Below are 27,601 nucleotides of genomic sequence, written 5' to 3' on the forward strand. Positions count from 1 at the left end.
AAGCATGTTCAAAATGACCACACAAAAAGAATTCTTAATTTCTATTGTCCAAAATTAACGACACAAACATTTATAAAATCTCTGAACTGATTTTTAATTGTTTTTTTCTCCAAACATTACATGGAATCTCAATAATGATACAGTATATATACATACACATCAGTGTATATCTTTACCTAAAAAGTAGAGTCATCAGACAATGCGACTGTGCGTTTTCAAGACAGGGTTACATTTTGGACGTTTTTACATTTTTGTGTGTAACTGGAATAAATCCACGATTCCGGGTGACATGTCGGGTGTTTGGGTTCGGAAAACGGGGGCAGTGTGTGAGCTGCCAGGGTGAGAAGATGGCAGGGCGGAGAGGGAGCAGCGGTATCTTCCTTCGGAAGAAGCAGCAGCAGTGCAAATTAAACGTTGACCACGTCTGTTCTAGCTAACACGTCAAAAATGGTAAACAGCACCACGGTGTGAACCCAGAGTCAGTCTCTCTTTTTGAGCTGGGATCATTACATGTCCGTATAAGCTTGTATTCCTGAAAAGAACGTGGAAAAAAATGACATACTATTAAGATACATTGACAGAAATGCCGCTCTTGAACCATATTGGATGTGTGCACGTTCTAAACTCTTTGAGAGTCGCTCCTGGGTGAAACCTTGACTATCATTCAATTACAGATCTTTGGTATGGACCCGAGAGGTGATCAATTTAAAAATAGCTTCAACAAAATCTTAAGAGACACATCCAGGATTTTGAAGGTTGAATCGATGTATGAGGCGAGCATACGCTGGAAATGTTATCCAGTTTGGAAGTGGTAAACTTGTGGACCAGGCGAGGGGGTTCTAAGGGATCTCCCTCATTAAAGCGAGGGGGAGTGGGATCCCTTAAGCCCAAGTGGGAATCAGGGAGCACTGAAGGGCGGGCGTGAAGTGTGATGCTTCCGGCGGTTTTGGCGGACCGAGTCCTTTTTCCAGGGTCTACATCATCCCCAGCTGCATTAGCGTGTTGGCGTACGCCATGGGCTTGACATTCGGATGAGGCTGGAAGGCAAAGTGAGGAAGAAACCATTTATATAATTGTTAGCCAGTACTTTGGTGCTGAGGTCTCCCATTGGACAGTGTAATTCTGCATGATACTGACCACAGCAGTGAACTGGTGGAACTCTGGCTTGAGATCGGATCCCCTGAGGTGGATGAAAGCTCCTTTGTTTCCCATCTGGTCACTAGGGGACGGCGGAAGACCAGTCGTTATTGACCCGTGGCGCTGGGTCATCCAAAACGGGGCAAGGGGTTACTCACCAGTAGTTGGGTGCCGAGAAGACTGTGATGCACTTTCCTGAGTGAGTGACCTCGTAGCCCTCCGCCTTGACTTCGTGACTTCGGATGATGAAGTCCAGCTTGTTCTGATCCAGGAAACGCTCAGTCACGTCGGGCCCGAACTGGCAGCTCACCCCTCGCTTGCTGATGGATCGGCCGTTCTGCATCAAACACAGGCGTTGAGAACATTCTTTCTGGAAGTTATTGAAATAGGCTCATGAGGTTCTAGGGCAGCGCTCACCTGAGGCTGGGGGTCCGACCAGAGGAGGTCACACATGGGACCTGCGAAACAAAAACGAGTGGAAAAAAAAACCTTTGCTATAAACCCAAAATTTTTATGTCGAATAAATAGTTTATTGTACTACATATTATTTTTTTAAATAACACACAGGCTGACTGTACCTGAGTCTGGAGGCTGTCTGTTCCTCTCGATCTTCCTGAGGTCCTCCAACGTGACGCCGTCTTCACTGAACAACCCACCGTGCATCACCTGAGGTACAATAAAACCAGATCTTGACTGTTCACCACTAAAACACTTTCCGGATTTTAGCATAGCGTGTTTTAGCAACGTCCGTTCCCACATTGCGGCTCTCCCTACCAGTATTTTGCTGTTGATGCACTGCGCGAGTGGCAGCCACTGGAAAACCTCGCTGAACAGCTGGAACATCTGCGCCGTGTATTTGGCTTTCACCTCGCCCTCAAAGCCGTACATCTGGTTCATGTTGTCCGTCTCGTGGTTACCTGCGAATTGGCCATCTTAGGTTAGAAGGCGAAATGGGCCGACGTGTGTGTTTCCGCCTTGATGCCCACCTCGAAGTAGGTGAAAGTTTTCGGGGAAAAGCAGCTTGAAGCCAAACAGGGTGAGAATCACCTCCACGGAGAAAGAGCCACGATCCACAAAGTCACCATTAAACAGCTGATTTCAGCACAGTTAAGGTTATAAGATTTGAAGTTGCAAAATTGCTATCAATGCTAATCTTTAGCGCGTCAATGGCATTTCCCATTCATATTTGCATTAAGCTAGCGGGCCAATCTGAAACCAGGTTGTTTGTTTTTAACCACATAAATATTGACAGTAAACAGTTTGAAACCGAAAGAATACGTAAGGATTACTCTCCGACGGCAGGCCGTTCAACTCGAAAATGTTGAGGAGATCGTAGTACTGCCCGTGCGTGTCGCCACAAATGGTTATTTTTTCCGCCTGTTGGAAAGAAAAGAAGAATCAAGAAAGAATTTACTTATTGATCACGGGGCAAAAAGTATTTACTTTTCTATGATGGACAATTTAGACCTTTCAGTGACTTTAGACCTTAAGAAACTAAAAATGAAATTCTCACCTCTTGTAATGTGACTTCAACGAGACTTGGTAGTTTGGATAAAAGGTCTTTCACTTGCACTAAAATCTGCAAAAGACAAAAGTTCATTGCACATCTGCTTGTCTCTGTCTGCGCTTTCTAGTGTGAGCATTGCCTTACCTGATACGCGCACTTTCTGTGCAATTTCTTCTGCTCCTTGAACCAGTCCATCATTTCCTTCATGAACTTCAGCGTGACCTTGCCCTCCTCCAGCTTGGGGCCCGTGTAGTCGTCCTCGATCGCTGCGACGCGAGAGGGGCATCATTTCAGAGCAAGAACGACACACTCTTTGGATGGGGTATGTAATTTGAATTTATGTGATTTTTTTTTTTTTAAATAAACACTCATTTTGCCACTTACTCATGCTTTCAATGTCCAGCGAGTCGACGACTGACTTTTTGATCTCGTCGCTGGCGATGGCTCTCTCGAAGGCCTTTTGCTTGACGATCTTATTACATTCCTGGTACTTCATTTTTGCGTCCTTGTCGTTTGGTCGAACTCGCACTACCTGTTGTCACACGACGCATTTAAAAGTTGCTCGTTTGACTTTATTCCAGTATTGACACCCACCCAAATTTGAATCTGCTGTTACTTTAAAATTGAACAGCTTGATTTTAGTCATTATTCATCAAGATATTTCTTCAAAGAGTGCCTCAATAAGGGATTACTTGCATTACTCTTAAAGGAAGCCACGACACCGACACTTGCACGCTCGACACTTTGGCATCACGACAGGATTAGCTCATAATCCCTCTTTCAAAATGTGGAGATTAGATGAGCGTAGACCTGGCAAGGCCTTTCGGGTTTCCTTCTCTTCAGCCCACCTTACCGTCTCGTAGTCCTTGAGCGCTGCCTTGAATTTGCCCAGTGCCATGTTGGAGGTGGCCCGGCGGTAATAGCCTTTGATATAGTTCTTGTCAATATCCAGGGCCTTGGTGGCATCCGCCAAGGCGTAGCCGTAGCACTCGGTGCGCAGGTACGCCAGGCTGCGGTTGCTGTAGTAGATGGCATTGGATGGATTGAGCTCCAAGGCCTCTGAGTAGAACTTGATTGCATTTTCATAGTCTTTATCTGCATATTCAAACACAAACATTCTCAGTCAACCTGGTACATGTTGATATATTAAAAATCTAACTATCCTGCAAAGTCAATACAGTTGTCGTCTTATGGAAATCAAAGAGTGCTGTTGCTCAAAGTCTTTTTTTTGTTTTGTTTCTTCAGAGAACAAAAAGACCTTGTCATTCAAGGAATAGAATCCTATTTTTTTTAGTAAAAATAAGTATTTTCCAGAATAAAAAGCAAAATTTTATATTACTGTTGCTCGCTAATTAAAATATGACTTTTACCTTATTGAACATTTACAAAAATACGACTCTCGTTAGATTAAAAAAAACTTTAATGTCATAACATTACGGCTTTTCACCCCTTCTAAAATGATCAATTATTCTGCTCGTTCTGCATTTACGATGTTTAATTGACCTTTGGTAAAGATAATAATATTGGCGAGGAGAGAATGCCGTTGATCACATGATGATTCTGCTTATTTAACGGGAATATTCTAGCAACTTCTACGCACTGCAAGTAACGTCAATTGTGTCTTGCAAAATCTTGCAAAACAATCGGTCATGTAGTTTAACGAATCGGGGTCAAAGCGACTGTGAAGTGAACTTGACTTGCACAGGACAATGACTCACGCGGTTTAAGACGAAGTTAGCCGGAGCTAGCCGAGTGGGCTAAGCGCTTTTAGGAGCTCAATGAATGGGCTTCACGCGTTAGCCTGCCTCGCTAGCCTAGCATTACATTGACGTGGGGCTGTGATCTGCGCCGTTTAAAAAGCATTATTAACCCCCTCGACGCGATCGGCGGGGACGCTCTTGTCTGCGTTCGGCCGCTGAAGCGAGCCAACAACTTGACAGCGCTGCCTGCTCACCTTTAAAGTATTTATTGGCCTTCTCCTTGAGTAGCTCGGCATCGTTTACTCCCTCCGCCATCTTCTTCACGCTGCCGTATTCCGACGCGCGCGCCATTGACGGACTGTCGCAAAGGTCGCAAAGTAGCTCGTGGTCGAGCCTAACGAGCTTTTGTCTTCTAATGTATTTATTTTGATTAAACAAGTCAAAATATATTCTAAAACACAACTTCTTAACTAAAACTGCAATTAACAATGTTTGCCAACATTACGTAGACCACAAAACACCAAACGACGTAATACGTAAGTATTATTGCCATTATTTTTAAGCTAACGTTGATATTAAATATTATTTATGACATGAAATTGAACTAAAAACCAAAGTTGGCAGTATTTTCCTGTTGTATTTTCTGTTATAAGCCTGCAGGGAACACTACTGACGTGGAAACTTATCATTACTTCACTCAATTTCAGAAAGAATGTGAAACATCGCCTAGAACATACAAAAAATAAAAAATAAACAACGACTATAAAAAGGTGGGAACTGGTATTGTATTCGTTTATTTTTCGATTGCCCATTCAATTATATTTTAGATGTATATTTTGCTACTAACCAGTAGGGAGCACTATAGACATTCACAAGCGCCTCAGGATTCAGAGGTCAGTTGTTTTCTTTCCAAAGTGTGTGTGTGTATATATGTGTGTGTTGATTGATAGGCCCAGTGGACCGTGTGACAACCTAAAACCAAAACCAGCATTCCCCAGCTTTATTTGAGCCAAAGCATGAATTTTACATTACAAACGTCTCATGCCACACCACCAAACAAAATTATCATCATAGATATACAACACTGTACGAAAAAATTGAGAATCAATCTCCTCATCGTCTACTTGTTTTCCCAGGCATAGGTATATAGATACATTATTATTATTCAATAAATCACAACTGTCCCACCAATTACGTGTAACTGGATCATAAAACAGTGGTTAGGAATCACTGAACTAAACACAGTATCCTGTATGTGATATATGCTCAGAGTCAACCATTTAAAATGTTCTAGAAAAGTTCTAAGCATACCATTTACTAACATTATTAATTACGATGTGGCTTCTAGTGCTGTGAAATGATGCATTCAAAATAACAAAAGAACAAGCCTGAGAACAACAACCAAAAGTACTTCTTCACACATTTTTTTGGTCTTCTTCCAGGTGCCTCCAGTCGTGAGGATGTTGCTCGAGATGTTTCCTGCCATCTGGGCACAGCAGGTGACCTCCGGCCTCCGCAGATGTCAAAGTGAAGAAGACAAACAAAGCGCAGGTGCGCATCCACACAAATGCAGGCACACGTACACTATTTACAAAAGGTCAGGGGTTATTGGGCTTGAAAAGCCTTGTTTCCACCTACAGAGAAGGTCAAATTAAGTTCAACCTTAAGTATCGTATGTTCATTCTGAAATCTCACCAGAAAGGCCAAAATCGTTAATGTTGTGTACACAGGCACACACTGCCGCCTTAAAATAAGTCGTTTGCCAAAAACATAACACAAGCTGAAGCAGAGAGTCTCGCTTTTCCGCGCCAGAGCTCAGACTAATGAGAGTGGCGCCCCGGGAAGAAAAAGGCCACTTTTGATTTAAAAGTTTGTGGCTTACTTCGTTAACGAGGAGCCCATGAAAAGTTTCATAAATTACTGTGACGTAGACCAGTACGGCCCAGTCGGCTCTCCTTGCTCTGACTCACAAAGCAAATCCCGCAGTCGAGAGTAAGAGGCCCGGCAGCCAGGTGAGTCACTCCACGGTGACCCCCCAGTGATCACTCACTAACCCCGCCGTGTGAGTTCGCTAACTTTCCCCTAAGCTAGAAAAGCGATGACTCGTGTCTCCTGCCGAGTCATATAACCAGAGGTGGCAAAAGTACTCTCACTCTGAACCTAAGTACAAACTAAATATTTATATAAATATAATAAATATTTAAAAAAGACCCAAGTATGTCCAGTACTGTCTCTGTAAAAGAGGTTAAAGTTAGGCCCAAGTTTTTTTCTCGATGACATCACAGCGCCCCTTACTGGCGCGCTGACAAATTGCCCTTATCTGTGGCCATTTCTGGAACTACAGTATCAGACTTTGGCGACTGGGATGTCCCGAGAGGACTGGATACTATTTTCTTTCCCACTAAATTAAGCTTTCACGATTTCTACATTTCAAGAGGAAAAATTGATTTTACAAACCGGTAAATTGAGTTTCACGCTTGGTCACGGGACAAATCGTACTAAAAAGTATTGGTTATTTCCCACCACTTAAGACAGCATAACGGGGCTCCTGTCTATTTTACTCGCGTGTATATATAAATAGACGAAGGTGGGACAGGAGCTGACGTGAGCGCCCGCCCTACGCAAGAGTAAACGCAGACGGTGAGTGGGAGAGACGCCGTAGGAGGGAATTTGGCAAGCCGGGTTAGTGGAGGAGGAAGATCGCTCTCCTCTCCAGCGTGGAGCCTCTGGGGGGTCCTGAAAAAGTTAAACAAACATAAAGCGAGCCAGCGAACACGGAGATAGACCAAGGTCGCCGGGAATGTGAGTGACATTCCTTGGCCACCGGCCAGCGAAGGATGAGGCCTAAAGGATCGAAGGCGGTATATGTTACATAGGCCTGACGCGGAGCTGGGCGCTATTTAAGACCGCAGCCCAATCGTGTTTTCTCTTCAATCCCCCGGGGCGATTTTTCAGCGGCTTCCTCTTCTGAGCTGAAAGATAAGATGAATCTCCCCAAAGTTTACATACTTTAGCGATCCCGACTTATCTTATCGCCGGTTACGCAAGCTTAAAAACAGCCGTTATCGTGTGTTACCCGTTCTCGCTGAAACATTCAAAATATGCGGCACTTGTATAAACCGTGGAAGTTTTCCAAGTAGATCTTTCAGAAAGTTTTGGGATTAATATTTTCACAATTTGGGAAATGTGTCATATCCTTTGTAGTGTTCTAGACATGTTGACTCAGGAGAAGTTCATTAGTAATTTTTCTGGAAATCCCATCTCACCGCCATGACTACCAAATAATAAACCGAATAGCCAGCTAACATTTTAATTATGTCGGGTATTATTGTTGAGTCTCGTCTGATCAAGTAGGTCGCCAGTGAGAGCTTCAGCTTTGAAATGTAAACCATGTGTTTTTTTTTTTTTTCTCCCCGTCCAGTGGGCAGGACTTTTGAAACTAAATTTAACATAAATTAGGGAGAGGGTTTATCGTCTTCCCCGTGTGCTATTTCCTCCTCTATCGCAGACGTTGGGTTCCTGCAGAAGTCTGCATTTTTTAGGTCCCCCTTTGAGTCATAAATGAATCCATGCGGCCAACCTCCTGTTGATCAGTAAATCAACATCCTGAGGTGACACATTGCACGCTGAGCCCGGGGGGGGGGGCAGAGCACGGAAATTTCATGTAAGAGGAAAAAGAAATGTGGCACATTACCTGCCCCGAGAAGTCTGCTGCTGCCCTTTTTTTTTTTTTAATAACCTTTCCACATTTAAATCTGTTTTTAAAGCCAGTTAAAGAAAGCATAATTTTATTTCGCTCCAAGTTTTTATGGGCGAATGTTGTAAGTAATAAAATGGCTAATTAAAGATGGAGGAGGTGATAAAAGTAGATGACCAATTTCAATATATTGTTTTATAAACAGTACAGCAAATAATATGGTTATTATTAAAAAAAAATAAAGTCATGGTATGGAGTCAAGGAAGGTACCGGGACTACATTTTATTCAAGTTTACAAAAATATTAGGTTCTTAAATAAACACACTCACGCGGGGGGGGGGTGAGTCAGTCACCTCTGTCACAGAGTGGCCTTGTTATAACGAAAGGTAGAAAATGGCAGATAATTAAAGCAAATAAAAAGTAATTGCCCAGGGAAGTAAAAGCGGCCCAGATTCCTTATAAATTAAATTACGATGGAAAACAATCCTGCCAAATGAGATCAGTTCCAAGCCCGCGCTTGTGGTTATTAGCATAATCAACCACTTTATATTTCCAAGCCTTTTTATTTTACTTTTTAGTGTGCCTATGTCATCTCCCAGGATTTTTTTTTTCCGCCCCCTCATCTCCTCCTCACTTCCTTCCCGGCCAGTCACATTCTCACAGACCTCGTGCCGCTCGTCGTCTCCGTCTCGTTGTCATCGCGAGCTTTTCATGTGCACGCGAGGAACATCATCTGATGCACACCCCAAAGAGGAAATGAGAAACTCAAGCAACCATGTATGAGAATGGAACATACATGAGAAGAAGCTTGTTTTTTTTTTTTTTTTTTTCCGTCCAATTAAATTCACACTCTCGCATCCGTCACCAAGGAGCCGCGTTTTTTTGCGAGGGGTTGTCGAAACAGCTCACTTGGAGTCAGACAGGCCGCTTGGGTGTTTGTTTGCCACCACACCAAATAGTCGTACCAAAGTGCCAGACGGGCAACCGGTTAGAGCGGGAATCCCTCGGGATTACCCTTCAAAGCGACAGTGGCGCGCCGCCGGCGGGGGCCTCCGCCGATCTTTCATCTGCCCTTGCGGTCGAGCTTTTCGCACGCCGTGTTGTCGTAGCGCGTTTGTTTTACTCGCCGCGGCCTTGAGCATTGCACGCATGGTCTGAGCTTTCCCACAGAGAGGACCACTAGTGTCACGATGAGTTAGGGTGTGTGGCTCCACAAGACTACTAGGTTGTATTTTTTTGGGGGTCTATAAATTACACTTTTATTTATTTTTCCCATAATTTAGCTGAGACTCAGGTGAGCCTTGAGCTCAGACTGGCACCCCAAAGTCCAAGTTCCCTAATTGACATCAGCGCTAATGCTTCCAAAATATTTGCCAACTGTCAAAAGTCGTTGTCATGGCAACTGATGTGTGACATGGCTAGTTAAGCATGGCAAAACCGTTTTGTTTCGTATGCCAGCTGTAAGGAACAAATGCAGCTACTGTAAATATCCAGTTTCACACTGACAAACCATCCAGGATGTGGTGGCGCTGTGTGTGCGTGTGTGTGTGTGTGTGTGTGTTGGAGGCGGGGGGGTTTCCTCTTCCTGTTGTGTTACTGTTGGACTTTCCTGTCAGTTAGTATTAACTACTAATAGAGCTTCGGGTGCTTCCCAGACACTCCTAAAAGATACTTCTCTTTTTTTTTTTTTTTCTTTCTTCTTAATCTCCAGTCAGTTTGATTCCTTCCAGCGCTGTCTTAGATCACATCCTGTGCACTTGGGTGGCCAGCAATGGAGATGAGAGAGCAGGTAGACGAGTAGAACACGTGTTCATCAGATGCGACGTGATTGTTTCCTCCGCTCGTCTCGTCGAGTGTGTGGGAAAGATGAGCTGTTTGTTGTTGAGGTCTTTTGGTCATGTCTTTTGTCATGAAGAATTTGGGTGACTTCTCACATCTGCGGGAGATGAAGTCGACTCGTTTTCATCAGATTACTACTTTTGGATGTGTAAACTCAACTGTGGCCACTCCCCCCCCTTTGTTTATTTAGACAGCGAGCGCCAAAGTGCTGCCCGGCGGCATTACCAAGATGGCTGCCAAATGGCGGGCTTGCGCCAAACATCATCTTGAATTAACTTGACCGCATCGTTTAGAGAGATGTTTGATTTAAAGTGGGGATGGGCGAGGCTTTGGTCTCCAGGGACGCATTTGGCTTAAAAAAAAAACACAAAGAGCGGCCAGGCTAGTCATGAGCTAAATACACAGCGCCGACCACCAAATCTGAAGTTTATGACGGCTGCCCTAAATCGCTCATGTTGGAACAAGAACACGTTTGATTTTGAATGATTGATTAACTCATAAAGGTCAAGAACGGATTTAGTTCATCCATCCGTTATCCATCCGGCCGGATTTAGCGTGATGCTAAATTCAGACTTAGCGAAATGTCGCGCTAACGTAGCATTTTGAGTCGCTCCGTTGCGCACCTATGAAGCGAACGTTAAGTCGGAATTTGTTGGATTCGAAAATGACGACTTTAATCTAGACCGCGATGGAATAGCGCCAAGAGGAATAACTTCATTTTCCCTCGTGGCGTCCCGATCACAGGAAGTGGGCGTCGAAGGATGACTCAGTGCGTGTACTTTGACCTCCAACGCCCACGACAACACCCTGACACCCCCACCCTCTATAATTAACCGACTCCCCCTCCCCGTCTGAACCTCTTGATGCGCGACCTCGGAGGAGAACGCGGCCCGGGATTATGGCGCTGATGACTCATAGTGACGTCCCCCCACCCCTCCGCCCTTTCTCTGGTAGGGTGGGGAACAGGGGGTCCCGAATCCCCACCGCTTGTTGCAAAATTTGGGGTGGTGGATTTAAACATTGAGAAACGCATATGCAGCTTCAAAGTGTAGTGGAAAGAGGAATGTGGTGTCGATTTGGGAATTCAAAGCTAGCAGGAAGGAGGGGGGGGGGGTGAAGTAAACCCCTGCCGAGTCTTCTTTTGCTTATTAGTTTTATTCCCTGGAACCTACCATCATCTTGCTCCAAAACTCTGCTCTTGGTGTTTTTTTTTTTTGTGTGTCTTTGTGATCCCCACAAGATGGCACCAAATCAAGTAAAAGTAGTATCGGTGTCAAGGAAGTCTTTTATGATCTTTGTCTATCCACACATGCAGGTTAAGATCAAAAAAGGAAGATCAATGATCTCCAACCAAAGATCTAGAGTGGACCTGTCACTCGTTGAGGATTTGTTCCAGATATGCGGTCCTTAAAGTCTTAAAGATGCTTCTCTCTTTGTATTGTTTTGCCCGTTGCCCCGGTTACCAATAGGGCCGCTACCAAGTCCAAACTCGTGTCCATATATCATCATCAATCACTTCGAGTCTCATCCGAGGATGGCTTCAGTCGGATCCCACTTTGAGCCCTCTCAGAGCGGACGATGTGAAGATCCAGATGTAATTGGTACCTTCCCTTTTTTAGCGAACATTTCTCTCTCACCCCAAGTGAGTCAGAGGAGTTTGTTTTAGAAGCACTCAGGCATACTTTCCCTTTGTACGTCTTTGTCTTTGAAGAGTTTCTCCTCCTTGTGTTTTTACACCGACAATAATGATGAAGGCAAACTAAATCCTCGGACAGGAACATTAAGCCCGTATGCGAAGCGTCTCCAGGGCGCATCCGTGTGTGGTCTTTGGGTTCCATCTCACCCTCATTGGAGTTCTCTGCCCCCATCGGCTGCCACGGTTCAAAATGGTGCCTTCAAAGAGCTGCCAAGCTTTTTGGGCCACAGACGTTTGCGAGAAAACTCAAAAGAATAGAAATGCGATGAGACCCCACGATAGAGGTAAACTGCAGGTGTGAGCTACATCAATCACGGTAATGATAATAAACTAAAGCTAAAAAATAATAATACACGCACCTGCCATAATATTAGCAACACATTGTTTGGCAATTCTCTGGCAAAGTCTTCTCCTGACCATCTGGGAATTGAGTGGCCGAGTGAATTATTATCGTGTTGTTTTGAAGCAAGCTCAAAGCATTCAGGAACGATTATTTTTTTTTTTTTGTTAGCCACCTGTAGCATCAATAGCCACGGGCAGGCAGCTGTATGCAGCAAGACATCAAAGTGCGTTTTTAAGGTTGCACGCGAGCGGGAGTGACTCGACGCCGCTTAGCTTGGGCATCATCACGTCGAGTCACCAGTGGTGACACAACACCTGCTTGACTCGGATTACGTGGAAACACTTGAGATTTAAGTGACCCCCCCCCCCTGATGTTCTCCACATGCGCGGGGTAGGCTAGTTGTCAGCAGTTTTTCAGCCACCCCTCATCAAAAGCCAGGAAACGGCTTCTGAGAAATGAGCGATGCCTTCGAGGATGAGCCCACTTGTGTTCGCTTGCCCTCCGGGAGCTTTCCATTTCCACCGTGACAGATTTACATGAGCCTCTTCACGTTGCCACGCTTAGTCATCACATGGGAGTACAATTTCAATGTTGTCGTTCCCCCCCCTTAAGCCCCGCCTCCTAAAAAAAAAATGCTTGTTTTGCTTGTTGTGGTTTGTTAATGATGCCTTCTTGTCCTTGTAACATTCCAATTACATCTACCCTGCCAAGGCACCACAGAACATCATGAACCTCAGGGGAGGGGAGGGTAACAGTTAAAAGCTGGCAACATACCTCGTCTTGTTTAGTTTGAATTTGTTTATCGTCCTCAAAAGTGTTGGCCCGCTCCTGAAGAATAACTCCAGCTCCTTTTTAAACAAGACGGCACAGATCGTCGTTAGCCAAATTATGTAAGTTCCGCGGGGGGTTATTAATGTCAGTGGGTTCAGTGTTTTTTTTTTTTTTTTTCACACCCATGTTTCATTTTCCATGTAGTCACAGCCCCTAAAGTCTGAGCCGTACCAACGGGTCCGGACCTGCGCTCGTCATTCCCAATCCCGCCTCATGGGCTGCCGGTAATCCTCACCCATTTTAGACGCATAGGTGGGGCCCCATTAGGAATGAGGTGCACACACGTTTAAAATTTGGCCGTGGCGTGCGTCCAAAGATTCGGTGCCAAGAAGGCACATCTAGGAATGTTAGCATTAACCGGGTTCGGAAATCCAAATGCACGGCGAGTAAAAAAAAACAACAATGTAGCTCAACACATACACAAGTACACTTGTAAAATCAGTGTTTATTTATTTTTGTATATTTACAAAATCTTGAATTATGCAGCATGTTTTTGCTTTATTCCTAAAATACCTCTTTGGAACCCGTCCTCGGATTTCCGAAAGGCACATTTTTGTGCTCTTTCTGTAACGCCCTTAAGTGCCATTAGATGGCGCTAAAGCCCTGACTAATAAAAAAATAGTAATAGAGTCAAAAGAAATACGTGATACATCGCAACTTGGGAGGTCTCGTTATTGCTTGACGAGGCGCTGAACATTTTCAGTGCAATTTAAAAAAAAAAAAAAATCCTCTGTAAGGCATTTATTTGAATGAATTACTATTCGGGTGTTTTGTTATTCATAGGTTGCGGTGTATTTACAGTTGAATTTTTCGGGTTGCGTCATAATCTTCACAATTAGTCTAGTAAAGGGGGGATGACTATAGTGCAAAAAAAAAAAAAAAGAAATTTCAGATAAAAGACAAGCCAGTAATAGAAACTACGGCGACAACTTAAGTCTATTTGCGACCGCACGGAAAAAGCTTCATTTGTCTAAGCTGACATTCATTCATAGAAAGCGACCAAAGATATCAGAAAACATTTTAAACAGACGGAAAAGCAAAGTCAAAATCAGTCGGAGGGAGTTTCTCTCATCCCTCGTGCGCCGTCCGTGCCTGCTGTCCTTTGTAAACACACCTGCCGCAACGGGAAAACCCCGAGAACAACAGCAGCTGTTTTCCATGCTTCCAGCTACATGACCTCGGTGGCAAACATCTCTCGTCCCATCCGCGTCGCCCACGTGACACTTGTCCGTCCCGAAATAAATAAAAAAGTATACACAGTAATGACATCAATGGAAGGCGAATCACGCTGCAATTCCAACATGGCTGACTTGTTGTAGCTCCTGCTCGTATCTCCTTTTCACCATCAGTGTTCCCAAAGTGAGCTTCTTCCGTGTCATTTCCAAGTCTTGCCATTTTTTTTAGCTACACTTGCAGGATTTGACAATCATGTTAGAAAGCTGCTCCACCTAAAATCCAAAAGAACCCGTTAAGAACAACGCTAGGGTGTTGAGGTACGTTAAAAAGCGTCGCGCGGACTGACCTTGTGTTGCCTGCCGACGTAGTAGAGAATCGGAAGGGGCTCCAGCGCCTGGGGGACGCAGCACGGCTGGGCCGACGCTCCCGGGTTGTGGTGCTTGTACAGGGCCAGAATCTGATGGCAAGGGAAATTGATTTCTACGGCGCCGTTCAGCCGAATTTTTTTTTAAAAACGTCTCTAATTGCCGATTTTTTCATTTGCAGAGAGATGAGCAATCACGAGGGAACAGCTTCTGCCGTGGCTTCCTACCTGTGAGTATTTATTCTCAGCGTTCCAGATGTAGGTGCAGGATCCCATGCAGTAGTTGGCGTGGTAACCGGTCGGCCGGTGGATCCACTTCCAGCCCAAGTCTTTCCTGAAGTCGATGTAGAGGCTCCTCACGCAGCAAGTTTCGGTCTGACTGTATTAGAAACAAACGCTTATTGTAAGATTTGATTTCGCAACTTTTTTTTTTTTTAAACTCGGTAGGACAACTTACGCCGAGCAGGTGTCTCGCGTGTCCGTCGAGCGTCTTTTCCGCGAGCTAAGCTGGCCGCTGACGCTTTGTGGGATAGACATGGTCAAGAGGAAAGGCGGCTGCTGGGTCATCTGCTTTAACATTCCGATGTCGCTTCGGTCGCCGTCGATCCCCGAGATGGAAAAGCTAAAAGTGGCGTCGGGGCTCGTCCGGCTGCATTCGCAGAAGAGACGAAGTTCGAATCCCTGCTTGTCCTCTGCCGAGACAAATATTCAGATCTAAATTTGCCCTAAAATTGGCCAATCGAGTCAAGCCGTGTCTCAAACTGACCTTGGCCTAGGAGCCAGTCCCGTAAAGTCTCGGTGACATCAAACGAGAGCCACTTGTCCCTCCACTGGTTGGTGATGAAGCGGGACCCCAGGTATCGGGCCGCCGGGCCCACGCCACGGTACAGCTCCACTCGTTCCTCGGTGAATATGGTGGGCTGCTTGATGAGCATCCGCAGCTCGGCCGTGGTCAGCAGGCGACCGTCTCCAACGCTTTTGCGAATATCCGAGATGTTGAACGATAGCGAGACGTTTCTGGAGTTCTTGATGTTCTCCGTGTAGTTATGTTCTGCCGGATTGAGAAGAAAAAAAAAACGGTCCGTTTAATTACAGTGTACGATCCCCGATCAACGTGAAGTCCAGTAACAATGGGTTCAAGTAACACGGTTATATTCATCTGCCCCGTCGTGATCGAAGATTCATGTGTTTATCTTATGATGTTCGCTGAAGGGTTGAAATGTGCGCATTACATAACGTAACTGTTTTTCATCGCCAATGTCTTTCCCAGCTGCGCACACACATTAGCAAAATTGAATAAGCGCACGCTTGCCGAGCGTAATGGCGGCCAAATAGGAATCGATTACACAATGGTAAAGAAAGAGGGATTTGTTTTCATACTTTTATTTTTTTTGGCGGGTGGGGGGGCGACCCTTATTCCTCCCTGCTTCCCCTCAGAGGCCGACGGAATACAGAACCATACAATAAATCAGGGGTGTCCAAAATGTGGCCCGTGGGTCAGTCACCTATATGTTTTTTTTTTTAATTGGCCAACAACCTTAGGCCCGCCCCTTTAAATTTCATGTAAACAAAATTTGGCTAGGTAAATGCTAAGATTATTTAAAACTAAATAAATAAATGCTAAGATTATTATTTTTATTTATTTTTTATTTTACCAGTGATGACCTACATCATCTTGAATTGTGCGCCTCCCTCTTTTGCCCATTTTTCTGCATGTCTGCAAGTTGGACACCCCCGCCATAAATTTAAATGGATGAAACTAAGCAGAAATGGGTGACTCTGGAAGGCAGAAGAAGACGAATGTATGTGGGATTAGTAGTGAAGTAAAGGAGGGTTGCAAAGGTGGGTGGGAACGGGGGTGGGGGGGTTGGAATGTTTATCGATGCTGCTTGGTCTTGGCCCGCGCCCCGAATCCTCTATTTTGCTTGCGAATGCCAAAGCTATGATTCTCCCCTCTCCTCGTTTCACGCATACTTTCCGGACTTGGAATCGGAGCCGTACCACAATCGCAGGTCCACGTCTTGTGCAAGACTTTTTACCAGAATTTGCGCTGGCGCTCTGACACGAACAGTCCAGAAGGCCCGAAAGAAACCGACGGCTCGTGAAGGGAAACCAGATGACATTTTGGCAGGCGCCGCCCTTGCCGGAGGAGAAAGCGAGCGATAATTGAGTCAAGTGAGATAAATGTGTCAAGGGTTAGAGAAGTGAAGTGAAACAGGAAGTGAAGTCACTTCTACTCAGAAGACCGCAGTCCGGTCTTCACTTCTACTTTTTAATTAACAAATCAGACCTTTGATTGAACTTCTCCCGTCACATGACTTGTCGTGCACTACTCTCTCTTACTTACACATATGTGCCAAAAAAACAAAACTAACAAACACATGCACACACATGCACACAGGTGCTTGGGGAGGGAGGTTGTGAGCACTGATCCGCAGGTAAGCCGGGGGACAGCTGTTGTGACAGGCAGGCATGCAGCTCTGTAATTACCAGTGGAAAGAAATAGATTCCAGCAGGCGGCTCCACCCTCACCCATCACCTCACCCCCTGCTCCCCTATTCACTCCCAGACATCACATAGTATGATATCTATGCCAAAAAAAAAACATTCTTTTCATTTTTTGCATTTTCCTTGTGTTCACACCCACTACGGCGCAAACAAACCTTTTTTTTAAATGCATTAATACCTACACTGTTTTTGTAATCTAATAAAAATAATGTTTAATGAGCTTAGTAACAACTGGGAAGCACGAGATGTATCTTCTGACTAGGACTAGAAGGATAATATATATATTTTTTTTTTTACAGAAGAATCCTGAACTAAAAAAAAAAAAGGAAAGGGCCGTTGAAAACATCCTGGAGATGGAATGAAAGCGGACTTAGTCTACGCCGCGAGCAAGAGGTGAGTTCTCAAATTAAAGTAATGGCTGCCGTAATTATCTTTTGCATTTTGGGTAGGACGCGTTTTGTTTTCATTTCTGCCGGCTTCCTTGTTTTTCAGTCCTGTCGCTTCTCGATTGCCGACGTTCATTTTCACACCACAACTTGCAGAATCATGAATTTGCTTGGCTTGATAAAATACTAGATTTAGAAAATCCTTATTTGTGTAGTCTCATAAAAAAACAAGACAAAGTGGACGTTTTGCTAAATCCGACTTGATCTGAGTCCCACGCCCTCCCCGTGTTGAAACACAAACTAAAACGATTACATCCTGAAATTCGCATCCCTGAGAATGGTGTGTGGAAAGTGTTAGTCATCCAGTAAAAAAAAAAAAAAATTGGAAAAAAAGGGAGAGTTGATGAAAAGAACAGAGAGACGTTAGCTGGTGTCCCACGCCCGTGTTTTTTTTTTTTTTTTTTTAAACAATTACAAAATATTCCTCCTCACGTCCTCTCATGCGGCACACGAGAACCAAAAGGGTTTGTTTGAAAAGGAAGCCGGGCCGAGGCTTGTTCTCTGGCATTCCGCTCTCCACGGGCACCGGACCTGAGTCACCCTTGAGATCTCTGCGGCCATCAGCCCGCCTTCCTTCCTGCCAAGCTAGCCCGTCACGCTCGCCAACGTGCGAGCGCGCTGATAGCCCGCTCAGGAAGCCCGGCGAGGAGGAGGAACGACCCGGAAGGTTGAGGGCCGAGAAGTCGAGTAGTAGTTATCTCTACATTCTTTCCTTAGTCCTCGCCAATTACAAAACGTCTTTGGTGATTGACAATCATGGAAAGAGTCCATAAAAAGCCGTGATGGAGAGCAAGTGACAGGATATGCGAGGGAGAACCTGACGCTCGAGTTACAGGAAACCCAAAATCCCTCAGGAGAAAATGAAAGGGGGAATGAAACCGGGTGAAAGAGTGCACGTCATGTCTTCATTTCCCCACTCTGCTCTTTTCCATTCGAGCCCTTGCGAAGAAAAAAAAAAAAAGAGCTCATTTTTTAAAAGCGCCTTTGTTTTCCTTCTGGATGGAGGTTTTCGTTTGAAGTGGTGAAGGGAGGCAAAAGTGGACGCGCCATGACGCATACAAACAAAGGAAGATGTGTTTATGGTCAAAGATTGTGAGGCCAGATGCTTGGTGGTGCTAACATGTCGAGCGTGTCATCATGTTGGGTGGAGATCAGAAGATCCTTTATGGGCCAAATTGCGCTTGAATCGTCGCCATCTCACATTAGGTGCTTGCGTTGAAATGCGAATATTCGACCAGATGCTCCATGATGATACTTGGAATCGTTTGAGCACATTTTTGAACATTGATAAGACAATATTTTTAAGTTCCCTCGGCACGTGTGTGGCAGGATGAGGCAAGAACTCAATTTTCCGTTACGCAATCACAAAATAATTTAAAATGGACAGTTTTAAATCAAATTTATGTGAGATATTTTAGAGGGCACTATATAGAGCAAATTTTCTTTTATAATCAAAACAAGGTGCAAAAGTAAATTTCGAGATAAATGGTCAACTTGTAAAGTCATGTGGTTGAAGCTAATTCGAATTTCAAGTCATTCGGAAACTTTAGCCAAGCGAATCCCTCGTCCCGAAACTTTTGTCCGTCAGTCGTCTTCGATGAAGACCAAGAGGAGGGTTGTACTCACTGGTCATGTTAAACTTGTGCAGCACCTTGGCAAAGTACTCCTCCTCCTCTTGCTCCGTGGAGATGTTGGTCTGGCTCTGGGCCTGCTGCTCCCTCAGCATCTCCTTGGTGCTGTTGTAGAGCGACATCAGCGTGGAGGGGATCTCATCCTCGTCCCCCTCCTGGTCCTCCTCGGGCTCCTTGGGTAGACGCAGCTTGCTGAGGATCTGACTCCTGATGGCTTCGATGCGCTTCTTCTTCACCATCTCTAAATCCAGAGTCTTGCACGTGGACATGCTGCTCCCTCGGGCTACCGTGTAGACGGCCACCGCGATCAGGAGGGCCAGCTTCATGGCGCGCCGCTGGAGATGTGCCTCGGCCGAGTCCCGCCTCCGCGCTTCCCTCCCGGCGGGCCTGGAGACCTCGGATGAAGTGATTCACAGGTGGAACGGGGCGGCTGACGCAAGGTGTTTACCCTCAAGGGGGGGGAGAACAATTAAAGCAGTGTGGAGAGTCTCTGAGGTTCTGGACTGTGAATGGCTCCTAACATTTGGGTCTTCTGAAGGGCGGGCTGCTGGAAGCCCCTGACTCAGCAAGGCCGCTGGTAGCACAATGACGCGTGAGCTGTCAAAAGCCTCGCACTCACACACAAGCAGACTCCAATATTTGGATAACCTCTACTCGGACCTTCTCCTTGCGGACGGCCGCCCTCCCTCCATGTGTCGTTTTAGTGTCGTCGGGCTCGCCAGGCAGTTTCTCTTCACATGTTCTTTTCAAAAACACTCAGCCAAGCAAAAAAAAAAAAACACCACTTCCTCTGCTCTTCAACACAACCCGGGGACTCTGATGACCAAAATAGGGAGCCCAGAAATGGCCGCTCGGACAAGCTAGTTTGTTTTAAAAGTCACTCACAAGCTGGCATGGAGGTCACCACGGAGCTTCTCCCTTTTCTGAGCAACAAGCATGTGACCTGGCCGCAGCTTCACGTACATCCTCCGTGGCAGTGGCTGAAAAAAATGCTCGTGCCCCGAACTTGAACACACCTTCTCTTCCAGACTCAGCAGCACCTCTGGGGGTATGGGGGGGCGTCCGTGCGTGTCCTCCGTCTATCCATGCGTTTGGCTTTCACCTCCGTTTTGTTACATCTCCGCCTCCCCGTGACACGGTTCCCTCTACACGCCTCTTTTTTCTTTTTTACAAAAGGGGGGGGGGGGGAACAACTTTCTGCCTCTGTCACAACTTGCCTGTGACAAAGTGATTTGTAGGATCTTAGCTCAGCTAACTTTTCACCCCACCCTCCGCCTCCTCTTACTCTCGAAGCCTTTTCTGGTTCCTCGTCTAATCGAGCGCAGAGCTCTCCGCCCAGGAAATGAGGCTAACCGTTGCAGGGTGAAACATCTGCTCTGCTGTCTGCTGCCTTCTAGCGCACAGAGGACTTTTTAATGAATGCTTGGCATTAAGCGTTGGCATGGGCTGCCCACACCAGGTTTGTCTGTGGGTCAGCCTCATGACTGACAGGTCAACAAGCTGTGCACAGCGCCGGCGTCACAGCGACTGACCACCACATTTAGCCCATGCCTGTGAAAGTTCAACGTCTGCCAGGCCGGAGAGCTTAAAGGCCCCGATCTAAGAGCTGGAGCTTTCCGGAGCGATGATACCGCTTCATCTTCTTCTATTGGTTTTGACTTTGACGTAGGTTTTCCGCCTACAAGTCGAGAAAACAAGCCACTTTTATCCATTTGAGTTGTAAATGACCCATAAAAGTAACCAGTGAGCATTTCATAAAGTGATTCATCACGGAAGCAGAGCAACTCAATCGACTTTGAAGGACATGCTGTGACCGCCTGGGCCTCCGCCACCGTTTGATGTGGCACTTTGTGGAGGCAAGGCCGGTCTGGGCTAGCTTCCTTTTCCCATGAGTGTCACTTGTCATCTCGCCACTGTTGAAGAATGAGCCATTCATCGGAGGCCGACACTGAAAGGGGATCTTTAGCGGCGAGGTAGGCGAGACCAAATCCCCTAAAACAACCACTGTAACACAAACTGAAAGACAAAGATCAGACACAACATTTCCACTGAGTCAACAGATGATGCGTGCCAGTAAACAAATCACTGCCTGTCTGTCCCATCGAAACCATGTGTGATGATAGAATTTTTAAAAATAATATTGATATAATGATATTAGGTATAATTAAGTCTTAACTGTCTTTTTAGAAAACAATTAAATAGATCTATAACATTTAGGACATCCACACAACAATGCCTATCAATTTTTACAGTGAGGACAACTCACTAAAAGTATTTAATTATCGGTTGCACATAATTCAAATGTGGAAAATTGGTGAAATGTTCTGTTCTTCTCATTAAAAATATTAAAATAATATATATGTTGGTTTAATAAGAATATCAATATTATTATTATATGTTGGTTTAACACATATATTAGTTATGTGGAGGCTATTTACTTGTTAGATTTAATCAGTTGTTTTTGTGTACGTGTGTGGTCATATGCTGCCCCCTAGTGGAAGAAAAGCAAAACGATGTTTTCGAAGCTCCGTCAGTTTGCCGTCTGTCTCCATGGTTACCACGCAAACAACGACATGGTTACGCCTCTTGTCGCGCATTCTGCGTTGTTTCTAGGAAGCAGCCCCCCCCCGTCTCCAAACGCTGTCTGTTTGTCACTTTTTTTTTTTTTTTTTAGTGTCTGCATTGACGGAGGCGAAGAAAACTTATTCAAGTGTCTGAAGGACGTCGAGAAGCGGACGGTGCAGATAGTGAAGGCCGCGATCATCTCACCGCTGAGTCGTCCGTCCATGGTGAGTGCACATTTAAACCTTGTCCGATCTATATTGGCCATTATATGTGTCTGTTATTGCAATCCATGAAAAGTCCTTAAATTAAAAAAAAATAAAAATCCAGACTGCATGGTGTAAAAAAAACAAATTGACAAGGGAACCGACATCATGTAATATTGTTAGTTTCCAAAATTTCAATTATTGATCTTATCAATACACCGAGATCAATTATGCCAACATTTTAATCACGTTTTTCCTCCCTCAGTCACTGCCCAATGGAGAAATACGAGAAACTGGCCAAAATCGGAGAAGGCTCTTACGGCGTGGTGTTCAAGTGCAGAAACAGAGACACCGACCAAATTGTGGCCATCAAGAAGTTTGTGGAATCCGAAGACGATCCCATGATCAAGAAAATTGCGCTGAGGGAAATTCGCATGCTGAAGGTGAGCGAATGACCTGGTGGTTGACCTTACGTAGTCCGCCTTGCTTGACGGCGCGTCTTCTGCTTGTCCTGCAGCAGCTGAAACACATCAACCTGGTCAACCTGCTGGAGGTGTTCCGCAGGAAACGACGCCTCCACTTGGTTTTTGAGTTCTGCGAGCAAACGGTCCTCAACGAGCTGGAAAAACACCCTCGAGGGTGAGCGATGAGCAAATTTTTTTTTTATGATTTAGTTCAAATCATTTTACCCCGGCCCGAAAGCCTTTAAAGTCAAAAGTCTGGCCGCCGCTACGTCATGAAGGTCACTGGTTATCTCATCGTTTGCAACCTACACTCGAGTGTGCACGGAAACCCGTTTACGTAAACTGACGTCACCTAACAATCAGCTGCTTCAGACGGCCTGACCTTTTTTTCCTCCACGAGGCCACGCGGCAGAAATCGTAGCCACTCTTAGATGGGCTGAGGGTCACCATGACAACGGCATTGGATATACTCTATCAATATTTCCATATCAGACATCAGTAAAATTTTGTTCCATGTCGATGCTGAATAAAAGTTGGGCGTCAATGTGCTCTCCTTCCACAGTGTTCCCGAGGCCCAGCTGAAGAGCATCGTCTGGCAGACGCTACAAGCCGTCAACTTCTGCCACAAGCACAACGTCAGTAAAATCTACCTTATGATATGCGTTATGATTTTTTTTTTTTGTTACCCTACAATTTAATTTAACTTCTTATTAGCAAAGATGGGAGTCATCACATTGAGCAATTTAAGTCTTACTCAAGTCATGTGACCCCAGCTCAGGTCATTGGCCAGTGTGTGTATAAAAAGTGTGTATGTTGCGCGGTGTTGAGTGTCGGCGCTAAGGTGAGCCGTGCCTCGTGTTTGTGTTGCAGTGCATCCACCGCGACGTCAAGCCCGAGAACATCCTCATCACCAAGGCCGGCGTCATCAAGTTGTGCGACTTTGGCTTCGCTCGCATTCTCAGTGGGTCCATCGCGTGTCTGTGTGCGCGGGTGTGCGTGCATTTACCGACCCTCATGACTTATTCAGCGCCGCCTCCTCGCTTTCAATGCTTCGCCCCGAGTCAATTAGCGGCGACCAGGCGAGCCGTCCCGTGTTGGGTTTCCATATGTGCTGTCACGCTCGGGAGGCCTTGTAATCCCTCCACAATCTTGTCTTATTTAGTGCTCACCATGAACATAAGCTCACGTTGCCCGTCAAAGCAGGCGTTCCAAAACGACCTCCCAATCACGCTATTCTTTTTTTCCAAGATCACATCTATCCCAAAAATTTGAGAAGATCTCACAAACGTTTTATGTGTCTTCTGTGGTCTTGTGCGCTCAGCGGGCCCAGAGGACGACTACACGGACTACGTGGCGACCCGCTGGTACCGGGCCCCTGAGCTACTGGTCGGGGACACTCAGTACGGCCCCCCCGTGGACGTGTGGGCGGTGGGCTGCGTCTTCGCCGAGCTGCTGAGCGGGAATCCTCTCTGGCCGGGGAAGTCCGACGTGGACCAGCTCTACCTCATCCGCAGAACTCTCGGTACGCCGCTAAGATTCCGCACGTGAGGCCGCGAAATGACCTTTACGATTTTGGTCGCAGGGGATCTCATCCCTCGACACCAGCAGGTGTTCCGCTCCAACGTTTTCTTCAGCGGAGTCAGTATTCCCGAACCTGACACCACGGTACGAGTCACGTCTGCGGCGAAGCTTTGTTTTAAAGCGCGCCGATGTTATCATTCTTCTTCTGAATAGGAAACTCTGGAAAAGCGATTCTCTGGCGCGTCACCCCTGGCTCTTCAAGTCATGAAGGTATGTCCATATTTTCCACACTCCCTGGACTGGTCGCACACATTCCCATTTGGACGATTTCGTCTGAACCCGATAATCCAATCAATGTCCTTGATACCGATTCGTGTACCGTTCTATTTATTAGTCTTTGTGCGTAGGCGTGCGTGGTGATGGATCCCTCGCTCAGGCTGTCGTGCGAGGAACTGTTGGCGCTACCTTACATCCACGAGGAAGGCGGCGCCGGCTGGCCCCGCGACGCCGAACAACGGCCCCCGAGACGCCATGACAAAGGCGCCCGTCGCAGACAGACAGGAGTGAGACTCGTAAAAATACACCAAGGCTTCTCAAAATGTTTCAGTCCAGGAAACACCAAAATCCAACTTCTGATGACCTCATTTCTCTTTGTGTGTTTCTAGGCTCAATACTTGCCCCAGTTAACCAACAGCAACATGTCGCCGGCGCCGGATGTCAAGAAGCCCACGAAGCACAAATATCACCTGCCCAACATTTAGCCAATAACCAGCAGACATTTTGTGTGGGAGTGGCGGTTCGGTCCGGTAACGCTTACGACACCAAGCTGTAGTTTTGAAAATTATTTGTATAGTTATATAGTATATATATATAGTTTTCAAAGTAAACATTATCATCTTTATAAAAGCAGATTTCTCAATAGATGGCGTACCTAATTAAGTGTCCTGCTCCATTCATGTGCTGCCATTTTGTTTGGAGCATAACGTTTCCAAGTCATTACTTGTGAGATTCCAACTTTCCTTAAAAATAGACTCATTTTGCGTTCCTATAATAAGTCTACACACATCAGGATCATGACGAAAGATTTCTCTGAGGACCCAACAAATTTGACAATCGGGATAAAGATGACTAGCCGTTAAGGATGCGCCCGGCCGGCGTAGATCTCAGCGCGGCGTGGCGATGATCTGGTGTCGTCGCGGTGTGTTGGCGAAGCTGCTGTACTCCGGGGTCAGGTCCAGGCTGTCCGGACCGCCCGGGCAGGAGAAGCTAAAATGTTGCAGCAGGGACACCAGGAAGATGAACAGTTCCATGCGAGCCAGAGACTCCCCCACGCAAGCTCGTTTTCCTGGAAAGACAACTTTTAAAAACATTTAAAAAAAAAAAATCGGACACCTAGAACCACACATACCAGCTGAAAAGGGCATAAACGCCGGGTTCTTCTTAAAGTTGCCGTTGCGGTCCAGGAAGTGTTGCGGATTGAAGGACTGGGGCTCGGCCCACTGCGTCTGGTCTTTCAGCACAGAGTGCAACAGTGGCACGATGATGGTGTTCTGTTGACGACCCGACATTCAAACAATCGGAACCCACCTTGAGGATTGTGGACTGCACGGCGAGGACTACCTTGGGAATGGTGTAACCTCGGAAGGAGACGTCCCACAGCGTGTAGTGCGGCAAGCTGAACGGGACAATGTCCAGAAAGCGTTGCACCTCGTGGATGACGGCGTCCGTGAAGGGCATGGACTTCCTGTCCTCCATGTGGACGCAGCGCTCTCGGCCAATAATGGTGTCGATCTCCTGCTGCATTTTCTCTGTGCAGGATAATCCGAAAAATAACAAACACAATTTCTAGTGTCAATCTAATCTGTGTCCATTTTCCTCGCTATTTATAGACGCACCAGAAAATCTCAAGATCATGATGACAGGTAAGAGAACTTCTCGTTACCCTCAAAAGTCATTTCAAACTTGTCATCAAAGAACGCAGTCTTTTGGATTAAAGGTCAAACTCCTTCAAGAACCAAGAAGTGTCCCAACTTTTTTTACAGATCATATTTTTGCGGGAGCCTGAACCTTGTATTTCTGGATTTTTGATGAGCACGCTGAGAGCATATCGCATGGTGGAGCCCGTGGTTTCGGTTCCCGCCAAGAAGAGATTCATGACTGTGGCCACCAGGTTCTCGTAGAAGAACTCTGTGGACTCGTTGTCCTTCTCCTGCGGGAATAAATGTAGTCAGAAGCCCATTTGTTGTATTCGGTCCTTTCTGACCTGTTGGATGCGGTTGAGGAAGCAGTCGATGTAGTCTCGAGGTGGCGCTGAGGGCTCGAGGGAGTCTTGGTGCTGCTGGATCTTCTTCTTGATAAAAGATCTTATCACCTCCATGTGGCCAAATACCTTGTGCTGTCGACCGGGAAGGTGCTCGGTCAGCCATGGGAAAACGTTGTACATCTGTGGAAGGAGACGGTTTAAATACTTAACATTAAGTACATTAAGAAAAAAATTGATATCGAGTTTTCGGGGGAGATTTTAAAATAAATGTGTGTTTTTTTTCCAGGGGATATGCCAGTGTCACCCACCTGCCCAAGAGGGCTGGCCAAAAACTGCACCATTTCCGAAATGATGGCCAACAGCCGCAGGAAGTCGTCGTCCTCGTAGTCGAAGCGTTGGCCAAACACCAGGCAGCAAATCACATTGGACACACTGCAGCTCAGCAGGAACGAAGGGTCAAAGGGTGCAGCTGCAGAGGGTAAATAAAATAAGGCACTGAGGGAAATGCAACAACATGGATTTCACACGCTGATGACATCATCAGAGGCAAACAAGTATGCAAGGAATGCATTTGTTTGTTTTTATTCCAGATGGAGAACCACGCAGTCAGATTTTCACAGAGTGGAGCTCCAAAGGGACCTTTTTGAGTCTCAATGTGGACCCTCATGTGTTGGCTCTCCTCTTGGATCCATTCCTCCATTCCTTTGCGACCCATTCCGAAATCTCGGAGTGTGGTCAGGGTGAAACGGCGCAGCTGACGCCAACGCTCGCCGTTTGAGATGCCCAAACCTGAAAAAAGAAAAAAAACAATCATTGGAAAAAGTTTTTTTTATCAGGCTGTTTTGAGGTAAAAATATTTTATTTATGTCAAGCATTTATTTCCCTTTAGAAATCTTTTGTTTACATTAATCATGAAGCTATTTGTAAATACTAAAAAATGCCACAAGATGGCAGCAAAACACTTTTTCAAGTGGACAATACAATAACTTAAACCTCCTCCCCTCAACTCAAACGTCCTTGGCACCAAGATGCCACAAGATGGCGCTAACTAAAGCAACAGTTCATATTTTGAGACTATTTCGGGATGAAATTAAACCTATAGTGCAGCCCTCACCGTAGCCCTTGGTGGCTTTGACGAGAAAGGGCAACTGCATTCTGCCGGTGAAGTCATCGGCCTGATCCACCAACGCCTCTTTGACGGTCTCGTAACCCACCAGGACCACCGTGCGCTGCCTGCCCAGGTGCACTGTCATCACTGGTCCGTATTTTTCACTCAGCTGGAAAAAGACCAGTGACAATGAAGTTGTCTGTCTACATGTGTTGCTCCACCATTTGTGTTCAAATATCCATTGCATGCTTATGGCGTTTTGCATTGTTTGTTAGCATCAGGCTAATTGATTACTGTGAGTTTGGTGTTGCCAAAGCGTCTCACCTTAAGGAGGCTTTTAAAAGGAACGCGTTTGTCTATTTGTGGCAGGTTTCCTATGAGAGGCAACGCAAGCGGGCCTGGAGGAAGACCGCCCTTCTCGCCGCTCTTGTTTTTCTTGTCAAGTAACAAGAGTAGAGCCAGCAGGACCCCGAGCAGCAAAATGGCCACGGAAATATCCATGATGAACGCTCACACAGACGGCGGGAGATTTCTCATCTGAGACATGCAGGAGGAACCAGTCAGGTCGGTTACGTGACTTCGTTTGCACCTTTGCCCCCTTT

The 27,601-nt window shown here is 45.9% G+C and overlaps 4 protein-coding genes across 13 annotated transcripts; 1 reads left to right on the forward strand and 3 right to left on the reverse strand.

The window, feature by feature from the left end:
* Positions 1-69: 69 nt before the first annotated feature.
* ppp5c (protein phosphatase 5, catalytic subunit) lies at positions 70-4,724 on the reverse strand. The gene is made up of 13 exons (XM_049725326.1): positions 4,599-4,724; positions 3,498-3,739; positions 3,029-3,176; positions 2,789-2,910; positions 2,651-2,716; positions 2,416-2,514; positions 2,124-2,229; positions 1,912-2,054; positions 1,716-1,803; positions 1,555-1,595; positions 1,296-1,474; positions 1,138-1,219; positions 70-1,037 (listed from the first exon to the last, which is right to left on the reverse strand). The coding sequence occupies exons 1-13, from the start codon at positions 4,693-4,695 to the stop codon at positions 975-977; spliced, it is 1,476 nt and encodes a 491-aa protein (XP_049581283.1). The 5' UTR covers positions 4,696-4,724; the 3' UTR covers positions 70-974.
* LOC125972063 (cyclin-dependent kinase-like 1) lies at positions 2,833-24,549 on the forward strand. 10 transcript variants are annotated; one of them, XM_068651223.1, is made up of 15 exons: positions 2,833-2,966; positions 5,787-5,895; positions 14,473-14,520; positions 17,098-17,191; positions 21,371-21,451; positions 21,550-21,664; positions 21,909-22,086; positions 22,161-22,282; positions 22,670-22,742; positions 22,978-23,068; positions 23,429-23,629; positions 23,690-23,772; positions 23,842-23,898; positions 24,036-24,200; positions 24,294-24,549. In XM_068651223.1, exons 7-15 carry the CDS (start codon positions 21,919-21,921, stop codon positions 24,387-24,389), a joined length of 1,056 nt encoding a protein of 351 aa, XP_068507324.1. In that variant the 5' UTR covers positions 2,833-2,966; positions 5,787-5,895; positions 14,473-14,520; positions 17,098-17,191; positions 21,371-21,451; positions 21,550-21,664; positions 21,909-21,918; the 3' UTR covers positions 24,390-24,549. The 10 variants fall into 10 exon arrangements, with proteins under 10 accessions (XP_068507324.1, XP_068507326.1, XP_049581293.1 ...); XM_068651225.1 differs by having other exon boundaries at positions 17,101-17,191; XM_049725335.1 differs by lacking the exons at positions 2,833-2,966; positions 21,371-21,451 and adding exons at positions 4,737-4,880; positions 5,052-5,114.
* tgfb1a (transforming growth factor, beta 1a) lies at positions 13,176-19,201 on the reverse strand. The gene is made up of 6 exons (XM_049725331.1): positions 18,871-19,201; positions 15,057-15,341; positions 14,748-14,982; positions 14,519-14,669; positions 14,273-14,383; positions 13,176-14,198 (listed from the first exon to the last, which is right to left on the reverse strand). Exons 1-6 carry the CDS (start codon positions 19,199-19,201, stop codon positions 14,151-14,153), a joined length of 1,161 nt encoding a protein of 386 aa, XP_049581288.1. The 3' UTR covers positions 13,176-14,150.
* Positions 24,458-27,596, reverse strand: LOC125972055 (cytochrome P450 2F3-like). The gene is made up of 9 exons (XM_049725325.2): positions 27,324-27,596; positions 27,006-27,168; positions 26,531-26,680; positions 26,200-26,360; positions 25,892-26,071; positions 25,696-25,837; positions 25,249-25,436; positions 25,037-25,178; positions 24,458-24,973 (listed from the first exon to the last, which is right to left on the reverse strand). The coding sequence occupies exons 1-9, from the start codon at positions 27,498-27,500 to the stop codon at positions 24,792-24,794; spliced, it is 1,485 nt and encodes a 494-aa protein (XP_049581282.1). The 5' UTR covers positions 27,501-27,596; the 3' UTR covers positions 24,458-24,791.
* Between the last annotated feature and the right edge of the window lie 5 nt (positions 27,597-27,601).

The sequence above is a fragment of the Syngnathus scovelli genome, chromosome 7 (assembly GCF_024217435.2).
Source record: "Syngnathus scovelli strain Florida chromosome 7, RoL_Ssco_1.2, whole genome shotgun sequence".
Classification (NCBI taxonomy): Eukaryota; Metazoa; Chordata; class Actinopteri; order Syngnathiformes; family Syngnathidae; genus Syngnathus; species Syngnathus scovelli.

Bases quoted from the DNA above. Each gene is read 5' to 3' on its own strand.
- tgfb1a (XM_049725331.1), bottom strand. From the start codon at position 19,201: ATGAAGCTGGCCCTCCTGATCGCGGTGGCCGTCTACACGGTAGCCCGA. The intron at 14,983-15,056 runs GTCAGTTTGAGA...TTGTCTCGGCAG, and splicing joins GGACTGGCTCCTAGGCCAAG to AGGACAAGCAGGGATTCGAA. The intron at 14,199-14,272 runs GTCAGTCCGCGC...TTTGGATTTTAG, and splicing joins ACGTCGGCAGGCAACACAAG to GTGGAGCAGCTTTCTAACAT.
- ppp5c (XM_049725326.1), bottom strand. From the start codon at position 4,695: ATGGCGCGCGCGTCGGAATACGGCAGCGTGAAGAAGATGGCGGAGGGA. The intron at 1,220-1,295 runs GTGAGTAACCCC...GCCGTCCCCTAG, and splicing joins TTCTCGGCACCCAACTACTG to TGACCAGATGGGAAACAAAG. The intron at 1,038-1,137 runs GTCAGTATCATG...TTTGCCTTCCAG, and splicing joins TCCACCAGTTCACTGCTGTG to CCTCATCCGAATGTCAAGCC.
- LOC125972063 (XM_068651223.1), top strand. From the start codon at position 21,919: ATGGAGAAATACGAGAAACTGGCCAAAATCGGAGAAGGCTCTTACGGC. The intron at 23,630-23,689 runs GTACGCCGCTAA...TTTTGGTCGCAG, and splicing joins CCTCATCCGCAGAACTCTCG to GGGATCTCATCCCTCGACAC. The intron at 23,899-24,035 runs GTATGTCCATAT...CTTTGTGCGTAG, and splicing joins TGGCTCTTCAAGTCATGAAG to GCGTGCGTGGTGATGGATCC.
- LOC125972055 (XM_049725325.2), bottom strand. From the start codon at position 27,500: ATGGATATTTCCGTGGCCATTTTGCTGCTCGGGGTCCTGCTGGCTCTA. The intron at 27,169-27,323 runs GTGAGACGCTTT...GTCTTTTTCCAG, and splicing joins CTTTTAAAAGCCTCCTTAAG to CTGAGTGAAAAATACGGACC. The intron at 26,361-26,530 runs GTCCCTTTGGAG...TACCCTCTGCAG, and splicing joins CCACATTGAGACTCAAAAAG to CTGCACCCTTTGACCCTTCG.